At 36.8% G+C, this 13126-nt stretch overlaps 1 protein-coding gene across 6 annotated transcripts in view; it reads right to left on the reverse strand.

Moving 5' to 3' along the window:
- The window catches only part of Reps1 (RALBP1 associated Eps domain containing 1), a 76723-nt gene extending 63597 nt beyond the window's left edge, over positions 1-13126 (reverse strand). For all 6 annotated transcript variants that reach the window (XM_015501748.2, XM_015501762.2, XM_015501754.2 and 3 more), the window contains exon 1: positions 12687-13126. In XM_015501748.2, the coding sequence (XP_015357234.1) occupies positions 12687-12839 (153 nt within the window). In that variant the 5' untranslated portion in view covers positions 12840-13126. The remainder of the gene's footprint in view (positions 1-12686) is intronic.

Consider the following 13126-nt stretch of genomic DNA (forward strand, 5'->3'; position numbering starts at 1 on the left):
AGTAGGATAATAGATATTAATCATACAATAGGCTTTAGCTATTTAAGTAACTCCCAAAACCCTGGACACTTAGTAAATTGCACTTAGAGAATTCAGTTTTATAGATAGTGAAGTCTAGCCCATACTCTGGCATCAGCATCTCAATGCAGCTTTACACTTCCCATTTGTCAGAGAATCTCATTTAATCTTTATAAGCCTGACAGGTGTTGGTATCCCCATTTTGTTTATAAGAAAATGTATGCTCTTTATGACACACAAGAACTGGCAGATTCTTGAAGGTTTGTATACAAACTCTTTGAGGGTTAGTTATCTTGTAGAACTATGCTGCCTTTGAGATGGCTTCAGTGAATTGCTATTCTCTGTATATTAATTTTTTAAAAATTTAATATCCTGTATTTACATCATTCATTAATTCAACAAACAGTATGCTCCAAGGAATGCACTAAGGCAATAGTTGAATTAATTGTCTAAATGCAGGACACTTCAAATATTAATAAAGTTAAGTTTGCATTTCTTGTTTTTTCAGCGAATGGCCTCATTTGCAGAACAAATTTTGCCCAAGCTTCTGAAGCCACGCAAATGCTTCTCTCATGCTTTCAAATATCCACCTACCCTTGTTGCCCAAATGAAATGAATATGGCATCTCACTCAGAATGTTCAAAATTCAGCATGCTGTCTCCCCACAAAACCAGACCATCCCCTTCACTTCCTGATTATAGCATCACTATTCTGTAAGCTCTATAGGCTGAAAACCTCAGAAGCATCTTTTGTGTGTGTCTTTGGTGGTAAACGTGACTTCAGAAGAACAAACCCTTAATTTAATTACACAGTAAAAGGAAAAAATAAAATGCAAATGACTGGATCAAAGGATTGGGGCAGCATTAAGTTAACACCACAAAAGGCATAAAGTTAGGTGTGAATAAAAATCGACAGTGTTTTATCATTAAAACCAAAATACTATAAAGTATTCGTTTTCTCATGCAGAGTAGAACTTGAGCAAATGAAACCTATCTGATCACCTTCTAAGCAACAGGTACTATGCTAGTTGTCACTACATTTCAGTTTGGTACTATAAAACCTTCAAGACAGATTAAGTTACATGCTAATAGGTAAAATGCTCATGTTCAAAGTGAGAAGTTTAGGTGGGCACAGTGGCATATGCCTGTAATTCCAGCAACTCGGGAGGCTGAGGCAGGAGGATGGGGAGTTCAAAACCAGCCTCAGCAAATTCGTGAGGCCCTAAGCAACTCACTGAGATCCTGTCTCTAAGGAAAATATTAAAAAGGGCTGAGGATGTGGCCCAGTGGTTAAGCATCCCTGGGTTCAATCTCTGGTACCAAAAGAAAAAAAAAAAAATCAGAAGTTTATAAGCACCAAGTAGAGATTCAAATCTGGAACTGTCTCATTCCAAAGTCTATGCTATTTTGACTAAACTCAATGCTTACTGTCACAGAAAATTAGAAGGGTGTTTAATTAAATGCTTTATATGAAATATAATGAACTACTCTAGAAAAAAAGAAAAACCCATAAATTCTTCTATTAATAATATGTCAATAAAATTCAAAATAGTAAGGCCCCTAATCATCCTACTCACAATGAGACATCAAGGAAAAACCATTAATACTCTTAAATAATTTCTAGACAATATTTCTTTTTTCAAAGATACAGATATTTCTAAATTCCACATACAACCTTTCATATAATCCACAGGCAAAAAGAAGCAATAATCACTATTTGATCAGTACTCTTTACAATGATTTTTATCCAAAGGAACATGCTCATATAATTTAAAGGATTGAATCCAAACTCTATTAGCTATTAGTTCATACTCATCCATTAGAAATATAGAGACTTCAATCAGTTCCTCTAAGTAACAACAGAAGCTTTTAGACTTCAAAAATAATCATGATAGTGACAGTAATCACTCCAGTGGAAGAAAGCAACCCTAAGCAGTCCTATGGACTGAAATTACTATTTCATTAAAACTATTACTTGTCAGACATGATTAATTCAAATTCAAATTATTTTTGAGGCATTACAGTTCTATAATTTCCCATAAAATTCAAATATTCAACTTAATTGTATATAAATTCAGCATAACACCCAAATTCAATAGATGGAAATTGACCTTAATTCATTCTTTTTTCAGCCACTTTTAATCTAACAATATACTTATAAAAAATAAATTAGTCACAGCTGGATGTGGAGGCACACGCCTCTAATCACAGCTACTCAGGAAGCTGAGGCAGGAGGATCACGGGTCCAAGGCCAGCCTTGGCAACTTGGTGAGAAACTATCTTAAAATAAAAAACAAAAAAGCTGGGGATATAGCTAAGTGGTAGAACAACCAGGTTCAATCTTCAGTACTGTCAAAAAAAAAAAAAAGTTAGTGGGATTCGGTGGCACATGCCTATAGCCCATAGTCCAGTTACTCAGGAGGCTAAGGCAGAAGAATCATTTGAGCCTAGGAGTTTCAGTCTGGGCAACATTTCAACATTCTGTCTTAAAAAAAGTTAATACATGTAACAAACACAGAATAATCCCTGATACACAAAAAGAGATGAATAAATGTTAACTGAAATTATTATAGGTGCTTCATTTAAATATACTCAGTTATAATCCATCTTTATATGACAATCTTCTCCACACATAAAATCTGTCCTTTCAAAATACAAGTCCCTTACCAAAAGCCAGATTACATTAAATTATGTTGCAGTTTTTAAATTACAATTATATATGCAGTACAAAGTCCTTCATTCATCACACTCAAACTTCACATTCTTCAGGATGGGTATTTCATAAATTAAAAAAAAAATTTACAACTTTGTCTTTCTTTTTTTTTATATATATATACTGGGAATTGAACTCGGGGGCACTTAATCACTGAGCCATATCCGGAGTCCTTTCTTTGTATTTTATTTAGAATTAGGGTCTTGCTGAGTTACTGAGGCTGGCTTTGAACTCGTGATCCTCCTGCCTCAGCCTTCTAAGCTGCCAAGATTACAGGTGTGTATCACCATGCCTGGCTAACTTTACTGCTTTAAGATACAATTTATACAACACAAAATTCAGTCATGATAAGTGCACAACCTACTGAGTTAACAAATGTATAATGTTGTGTACCATCACACCAACCTATTCTATCACCCCAAATATTTCCCTCAAGACTGTTTCTCCTACACTGGCTTCAGGCAACCACTGTTTGGCTATCTCTATAGATCTGTCTTTTCCAAACATTTCATATAAAAGCAACATAATAGGTAATCCTTTTGTGCCTAGCCTCTGTCACTTAGCATGTTTTAAACATTCATCTTTGTTGTAGTATATATCAATAATCTGTTCCTTTTTACTACAAAGTAGTATTCCATTCTATAGATATGTCATGTTTTATTTATTAAAACACCACCTGATAAACATTTAATTATCTAGTTTTTTACCATGATGAATAATGCTAACACATTTACAAACAATTTTGTTTGTATGTGTATATTCACCTTTTAAGAAATGGCTAAAAAAAAGAAAAAAGAAAAGAAATGGCCAAAATGTTTTCCAAAATGGCTGTACCATTAACATTTCCAAGAGCAGTGTATAAAGGTTCTGGTTTCTCCACAACACCGATAGTAGGTATTATAGGTCTTTTAAATTATAGTCATTCTACTGGGTATGTGACAATACATCACTGTGGTTTGATGTGCATTTTCCTAATGACTAATGATGTTGAACATCTTTTCATATGTTTACTGGCCATTCATATTATCTTCTATGGTGAAACATCCACTTTGACCATTTTAAACTCCTTTTCTCTTTATAGTGGAAATAGTAGGATTTTTAACTATACTCTAGATTAGAGATCTTTATCGTGTTTATAACATGCAAAATTTTCTCAATATGTGCTTTGTCTTTTACTTTCTTAAGTATCCTCTGAAGTGTCAAAAGTTTGAAAATATTTTGATAAAGTTCAGTTAATCAGTTTTTTCTTTTTGGCTCATGCTTTTAGTGTCATATTTAAGAACTCAGCTGAACCCAAGGTCACAAAGATTTTTCTTCTATTAGTTTTTATCATCTAGCAGTTTTATAATTTCCCAATTAAGTCCATGATCTATTTTTTTTAAGAATTTATTGTTTTAGTTGTAATTGTTTTAGTTGTAATTGGACACAATACCTTTATTTTATCTTTATTTTTATGTGGTGCTGAGGATCGAACTCTAGCCCTGAGCCACAACCCCAGCCTCCATGATCTATTTTGAGATAACTTTTGTGTATGGTGTAAAGTAGAAACAACATGTCTAAATATATTTTTTTAAACATATGGATATCCAACTGTACCAGAACCACTTGTTGAGAAGTCCTTTCCCCATTGAACTGTTCAGGCACTTTCAAAAATGAACTAATGATAAATGTCAGGCATTTTATGGATTTTCAGTTTGTTCTACTGATCTACATGTTTATTAACCTTAGGCCAATCACACTGTCTTGATTACTACAGCATTATAGTCAGTTTTAAAATAGGGTAGGACAAGTCTCCTATTTTTTTTTTTTTTAATTCAACTATTCTGGGTCCTTATTTCCTTATCAATTTCAGGATGGATCAACAATTTCTACAAAAAAAGTCCAATTAGGATTTTGTTGAATCTACAGATAAAGATTGTAAGAACTACCATCTCAACATTCAATGAACATATATTATCTCTTCATTTATTAAATCTTTGGTTTACAAGTAATGATTTGTAGTTTGCCATATTAAAAAATTGGTACTTTTCTTATTAAATTTATTCCTAAGTATTTCCAATCTTTTGGTTCTACTGTAAATTTTTCTTACTATTATATTAAGATTTCATATCACTATTACATTGTTTATTTTGACTCAGTTTGTAGAAAAACTGGAAGATATTAGTCCAGCACATCCAAATCACTTCCCCCAACTAAATCTACATAACTACTTGTCTCTGAACTCATGTTCTTTTCTTCCCCTCTGTTAAAACTGAGGAAATGGTGCCCTTCCCATCAAAGGACTCTATGGAATCCGGATCGTGACCATCCTTGCTTTCTCAAGGTCTGCTTCCTTCCTTCCTTTATCAATTCTAACTAAAATCATGCTGCAATATTCCTTATTCTCATAAAGTAAAAAAAAAAATTCTTTTATACCCTCATTCACCTCCAGTTTCTGCTCTATACCTATTCTCTTTCATAAGCAAACTTCTTTAATAAGCTATCTACACATCACATCTCTAGTTCCTCCGCCATCATTTTATCTCTCAAGTCACTTAAATCTGGTATCCAGTTCATGAAACTGATTTATTACAGTTATCAATGACCTCTAGGTTGTCAAGTCCCATGGCCACATTTTTCTGCCCATATCTTCTCAACCAAACTCAATACAATTGACTGTCCCCTCCTTTAAAACACTTGTTTCATTTGGTATCCATGATATGATTTACATTAGGCATCCCCCCCCCCCCACTGTCCTCCAACGATTCCTGTTATCCTTAGTCTCCCTTCCCAGGAGGCCTTCCCGTTTCCCAGCTTAGAAATGTTCAGTGTTCTCCATAGCTCCATTTATAGACAATCCTTTCTTTTTTTAATAGTCTTTTTTATTTTATCTACTGCCATTGCTTACACAATCACCAGTGTACAGACAATCCTCAAATTGATATCTCCAAGCCATATATCTCCTTGAGACTTGTAGATCCTCCATTGTGAAGGCCTAATTGACAATCTCATAAGCTTTTCTAAATTTAAAATGAACAAAGGGAAATTCTTGAACTCACCATTATCCATCCACCAAAATAAAATTTAAAACCTCCAAATACCTATTCCTTTCCTAAACATTACAAAATGGCAACTTGCAACAACATCCTTGAGTTCTTCTCCCTTAAATTCTATATGCAATCCATCTCCATGCCTTACTATTTCTGTCACCTCAAGTAATCTTAAATATATCCACTCCTCTCCATCCAACTGCCACCACACTAAAATTAAGTCACTTCTAGCTTACCTGCACAGATTATTGCATATCTGCTGACCAACTTGTTTCTACTTGCCCCAGCATTCCTTGTTTACACAGCAGTTAGAGTGATCTTTTTAAAAATATAATCCAACAATGCTACTTCCCTGAATAAAAACTCTTATACAATCCCATTCAAATCCAAACTCCATGCAGTATGCAGTCCATATCATTCTCCCTTCATATCCTAATGCTTTAGCTTTTCATTTCCTTAAACATATTAAGTTCTTCATAGTTTCATCCCTTTCACATAGTTTTCTCTATACTAAAAACATCTCTCTCCCACTCCCCTCCCTGTTCATGCTTCATCTGAGAGGCCTTCCCTTGCATACAAGTAGGTCCCTACTGCCTCCTTACCCAATGATTTTCTGTTATTGTACAGTTTTTCCTTTTAACATTAGCACAGTTATAATCCATGAAGGGAGTGAAGACATTTCTCAAAACTACACATATACTCTGAATATAAATAGTGATCACAAACACTGATTTAAGAAAGATCTATCTTCAGCATTTCACAGGTCCAGTTGTTCTATCTTAATACTAATGTAGAGACAAATGAGACAAGCTTGACTAGGCTGGAGGAGGTCGACAACCTCAAATAATATGCAAAATTTTGTGCAATTATGTTTTATAAGCAATATCCAGTATGTGCACCAGACTCTCGAAGGAATCAACAACCCAAAAGTTATAGTCTAATAAATTCTGGCTGTAATATTTAACAATTTAGAACTCAATTTCAACATATAGCCCATTTTTAAACAAAACAGATGTATTATTTTTAAAAACCCAAAGTTCTGTAATTTACCAAATCTCAAAAAAATACATGTGGTGTATGATTTAACTTCCATGAAACAAATGAGGTAAAGGCAGAAGAGATGAATGAAAAGATGCATCCCAGGAAAAGCTATAGAAAATGAAACCTATCTGAAGAAAAGTATCAGAAATGCCAAATTCTATCACCTATTTCAAATTCTTTCCAGCTAGACACCTTGAAGAATTATACACCATGAGTTTAGGACCCTTCCCTCAGTTTCCTCTTATAATTACTACAAAATTTTAGGCTTATGACTTTCCTCTTTAAATCCTTCAAAGAAATGTGAAGAAGCCAAATGAAGTGTTAAAATAACGAATCAAGTTACAAATCTGTGCCACTTTCTTAGGGTGTGTCTGAAAAGAGTAACCACCCCTACACGATGACATTCATTTGAGTCAGATATCACAATAATCCAACCCAATCATTTCATGTGCTAAAACTAAACTCAGACATTATGTGATTTGTTCAAGGTCCACAAAGCTAGCTAAAGCCAGGACTCCCATGTTTATTTAGTGTTTCTTACCAACTTCTTATGCTCTTTTGTAGCTTTGTCAAAATGTTCAGCATAATTTCCCCCCAATACTAAAACTCTAACTCTGGGATATTGAGGGATGCGGGGAGGACATATGAACTAAAACTATCATGATATGAAGCTAAATGGAGAGAAATTTAAAAGTAAAAATGACAGTGCATAAAGACATTAATTGTGACTTCTTTCTCAAACAGCATTTTTCAGCCGTACACAGGAAAATGTCTGATTAAGATAATTTTATTTTTTAAGTTTGTTACAATTATTTTAGTGATTTGGGAATTACAAATTTAAAAAACCCACTACTTCAAAGTAACACATCTGACATTTTTAATAAATTTATATCTTTCAATACATAAATGAAACTGTGCTTCCCTATTTTTAGACCTAACACTAATGAACAGAACTTATAACCAACTTGAACAAGTTTCAGGAAAGACAAAATGGTCATATTTTGTTTTTGTTGCCTTCACCCATTAAATTTATACACAAAATTCAAATGTTACCAAGATATTGCTCAACACAAATGATCTAAAGAGTTTCAGCTTCATTAATAGAGTACACTGCTTACAAACTTCAATAAAGAACAGTTAGTACTAGAACCTTTTATCAAGCTATTAGGTATTCAAAGTCTGTATGCAGTTTTAAGATATTTCCCAAAATAGAGAATAGAGATTTTTTTTTAAGTGAAAGCTAAGAAAACAGATAATATGGCAAATAATATACCTTTCCTAATCTTTAAAAAGTAAATTTGTTCTGAAAAGTTGTTTTAAGACACAACATTAAATATTTTCTGGTTCAGTGCACATTAAAATTCCTTATGATTAAATCCTATGAGCCAGATTTTTCTCCCCCTTATTCAGCTCTGTAGCATGGAGCAATTTTACAAAGTGCTAACTCCTTGATTTTGTCTATTGACATTGTCTTCAAAATCCAACCCTTTAATCCAAAATAGGTTTTACACTGCTATTTTAAAACAAGTGTAATGAACATACCTTAAGATGTCTGACAGCTATAATATAAAATTGTGTCTCTATGTGTGTCCAAGATAACAAGAATCTCCCTCTTTCTTTGAAGTTGTTGTGTTTCAAGACATTTTCATACATTAAACTCTTTACTATGCAAAAGAGGAAATTCACATATAACTCAAAACCAAATAAATCCCTACTCTTCATAAAAAGTATGGGCAAATCAAAATCTAACTGAATTTTATTCTCCACCTTGCCCCGGAATCACATTAACAGTGAAGGGAAGATAGAGCTAGAAGTTGACAATGAATGATGGTAAGAGAGAAATACTCACTACTGATAAATAAGTTATTTAACTTCTCTGCCTATCAAGTTTCTGGTTAATAAACCAGAATACCCACTTCACAGGGTTGGTGCCAAGGATCAAATGAGATCTAGAATGAAAATGATTTGCTTGGTAAATGGACTCTAGTTACCCAATAAATGCCAGCTCCTTCCTCTGTCAGCTCTGGTTCTATGTTCTTTGTTCTCTACACTCATTCCTCCAGATGACTCAGCCCTCTCTCATGATGCTTATTAACAATAGTAAGAACTACTGGATCAATCAAGGCCCTGATGTGTGTGTGCATGCCCACAGTGTGAGACACTGTCTAGCCCCTACCCCCAACAATTACGTGAGGAAGACAGAGGAAGACACCCCAAATGTGAACTTCACTGTAAGAACTAACATTCATCATAGACAAATCCCCTTTCTAACTATCTCTGGAGATTTGCACCAACACTTCAAAATGCCTGACCTCAAACTCACCATTATCTCTTTTAAAAAGTCAGGCCTTCTTCTTGCCCTTTTCTAGTTGTGAGTGGTACCCAACACTGAATAATTCTTGTCCCATTCTTCTCCCACCTAAATAATGCTAGGCAACCCAGACCTATCAAGTTTATCTTCATAATCACTATTGTATCTCTATCCTCATTTTCTGTTCCACTGCTACCACCAGAATCCAGGTCAGGATTTCTCAGGGTCAGCAATACTGACATTTGGAGAAAATAATTCTTGTTGTGGGGTGCTATCCTGTGCCTCACAGGATATTTAGTAGAATTTATGATCTCTACTAACTACATGCCAGTAGTAGAACTCGGCCTTCCCCTCTCCAGTTATGACAACCGAAAATGTCTCTAGACATTGCCAAATGCCCCACCTTGGCTGGGGGCAAAAATCAATCTCTATGACCCCCTCACTCCATGTCTGAGTGCCACTGGCCCAACTCCTCATTACTTCATATCTGATACAAAATCAGCCCACACATTAGTCACCGTCCAGTTGCTTTCCTCTAACTACCATGGCACTGACAAAGGCCTCTTAAAGTACCCCTGTTCAGTCTTTTCTCTTAAATCTACTACCTTTGCTCACAATCAGTTCAAAGCTCCCCACACAGTGTTGATAATCTGGCCTAAAAATTAAACATTATTCCCACAAGGCACTTCGTATAATGACTATCCAGCAGCTCTTCAACCAGTTCCTCCTTTTCTATTATACTGCTGTTACTCTCCTTTGGTTGCCATTAACTACCATCCTTCCAGACCTCTCAAAAAGCCTCCTTCCTCACCCTCAAAAACTTTCAAGAGGTCTCCAATACCTACTAAAATACATATGAAGTCTCCTGCCTGTTTTTCAGTCTTCTGTAAAATGGCCTCTAAGTTCCATTATCCTGAAAACTTGCTTATCTACTAGTCCTTGAAAAGGACCATGGTGCACCTTTGGTCATGTTTTTTCTCTGCCTGGAAGCTCTTTTCATTCTATCCCTCTCCCTCACACCAATTTAAAGCCCACCTGAATTAAATCATTATGACCAATTAAATCTGGTCATACCTCCTCCGTGTTTACAAAATACTTTGCACCCCTCTCTTCACGTTCTGCTTTATGTTACACATGACTATTTCCACAATTACAAGATCCTTAAGAGCTTCTTATTCTTTGTTAGTCCTGCTGAGTACTCAGTATAGTATGTGAGTTGCCCCAAATAACTCTTATTTAGAAAGCAGTGGAGAACTTTTTAGAAAATCCAAATTCCCTAAGGGAAATAGGGCTCATATTTTGCTTTTATCTCACATTTATGTCTTAGGCCAACTCTTGAGTAAATTTCCTTCAAAATGCCCAGATTGATATTTAGTACAGGGTTAGTATCCTTCCTTTATTTACAATGACTAGGACCAGAAATGTTCTAGATTTCATTATTTTTCAGATTTTGGAATATTTACGTATACATAATATCTTGGGGATGGGATCCAAGTCTAAAACTAAATTCACTTGTTTCATATATACCATATCCACATAGCCTGAATATAACTGTATGCAATACTTTTAATAATTTTGTGCATGAAACAAAGTTTTGGGGTGTGAAATTTTCCACTTGTGGTATCATATTGGCCCTCAAAGTTTTGGATCATTTTGGATTTTTCAAATCAGATGCTTAACTGTATATATTACCACAAGAGTCCTTCTTCAGGGAATTACTATAGCTTCTGATTTGTCACTGGATCCTGAATAGTAAAGCTATTTAATGCTTTATAAAAAAGATGACAAATTAATTTTTGAATGTTAATAAAATTGAGCAAAACATAATTTGGATTAATTAGACTAAATATATTTCAAGTAAAGGTTAATTGATGCTAATTTGTCTGTCCTAAGTAATATATTGAACATCAAGTCTTGTGCACCATTAAAAAGATGAAAAGTCAGTTTATTTCAACTCTTCCTGCCCCAAAGACATAAACCAAAATAGAACATGGGAGGTTTCTCATTTTAGTTCCTAACTGACCTGAAGGTATGTTTTGTTCCATAAAAAGAGCAGAATCATTAGCGAGCATGTTCTGACCAGACCTCTTTAAGTCCTACTTCAAATCTATACGGGGACAGTGCAGTTATTCACACTACCACCATTCTTTAGCAGGGTCAGCATACTACAAACCCTGTTTTGTTATGTTCCTGAGCTAAAAATGGTTTTCACATTTTTAAAAGTCAAAAAAAGAAAAAAGTAGAGACTATATGTAGCCAATGACAACTAAAATATTTACCATTTGTCTCTCCCACAGCATGAATTTAGGCCTTCTACCTGTCCTTCACGGCACCTAACAAACTCAACTTTTTCTCCCCAGGTTTTAAAAAATTCAATATAAAACATACAAGATTATGCAAAATGATCAAACTTAGTTAAGGCACAGGTAATTTCTAAATCAGAAGTGTATGTGTGGATATTTTTATATTTTACATAATTTTTATTAGAAGATAAGCAACTTTGATTCTACAAATGAATACACAGTACTCATGCTCTCAGAGGGAAAGTGCCTGACCCAAAGTCACAATTTTACTTGACAAGAGGTGAAGTCAAAAACCCAGGCCTCAAGACTACTGCAGTCCACTGCATTACACCTATGTGTCTGGCTTTCAGTTTTGGAGATCTGAAAAAACTGGTTTGGATCCATGAAAGCTTAAAACGTGTTCTAGACGTGTAGTGAGACTCTTACTAGCAGCTATGAATCATTAAACAGTAACATTGATGTTCACCACATACACTAGTTAAGAACTTCTAGGAAGCCTCCTGCTTTAAAAACAGATATGGTAAAGAAGTCTTAACTTACCCTGCTTACCTCCAAGGCTACAGACTGAAGCAAGCATGCACATTCCACTTCAAGCTACTGAATACTTACCTCCCAACCTAAATCCACAAATTTCAACAAATATAATCCAATGTCCACTGGAAAACACTGTCCAGTTTACATCAGCCACACGTCCTATGAGTACTTACAAGTTCTACTTGTAAACAATTAGCTGAAAGTTCGAACTTCTTAATTTCCCTAAGAATTGTCTCCTTTTAAAAACTGCTTTTTATCTTCTTAAATCTACAAAAATCACGTTATGAGGTCGTCAGGGTTAATTCAAGAATTAAAATAACATTTCGCCTATATTGGTAACCTACCCTGCAGGAACGGAAGAGCTAGGCATGTACCAGAATCTAAGATTCAAACACATTAACTACCCAAGATTCTTCATGGTAAGTGTTCTTCCAGTGCTTGGAAAACAAAGATTCAGGAGCAGTCAAGGGATGAGGGGTCAGGGCTCCTCAGACCATTACCTCCATCACAGGAGTTTCTTCTAATTAGGAACGACCCCTCCCCCTCGGCCGCAGCGCAAGTCGCGGCCACCCGGGCACCTGCGGCCCCTGCCCGCAGCTGGAAAGCTGGGGGAAACCTGCTCACCACCAGCCCTTCTGGAAACGGCGCCCACTCCCACTCCCGGAGGAAGGAGGTTGGAGGCCTGAGCCGCGGGGAAGCTACCCTCGGCGGCCGGCCAAACCCGGGACGCGGCGTTACCTGGAGGACCACGTCGTTGGGCAGCTGCGCGGCCCGGAACAGCTCCAGCACCCGCCCGTTGACTACCACCTTCTTGGTGCTCTCAATGTCGCAGTAGGAGAAGAGATCCGAGTAATATTTCTGCTCCGCATCGCTCAGCGTTAAGCCTTCCATCTTCGCCTCCGGCTCGCGGCCGCCCTGCCCCGCCCCGCATGCAACACCCGGTGCCCGGCCCCACGACCCCGGGCCGGCGGGTCTGCGCGTGGCCGCGCGGCCCGGCCTCCTCCTCGGTCCCCGTAGACGCCCGGAGCCTCAGCCCCGGCCTCTGGCGAGTCGGCTGCGCCCGAGCAACAGGGCCCGGAGGTCGCGAGGAGGGGGCTCGGCTGGGCTCCGCGCGCCGCCGCCTGCGAGGCCCCGCGCAGTCCCGGGCTAGGCACGGCGCGCGGCCCCGGCTCCAGCAG

The sequence above is a fragment of the Marmota marmota genome, unplaced genomic scaffold, assembly GCF_001458135.2.
Source record: "Marmota marmota marmota unplaced genomic scaffold, marMar, whole genome shotgun sequence".
Taxonomy (NCBI): domain Eukaryota; kingdom Metazoa; phylum Chordata; class Mammalia; order Rodentia; family Sciuridae; genus Marmota; species Marmota marmota.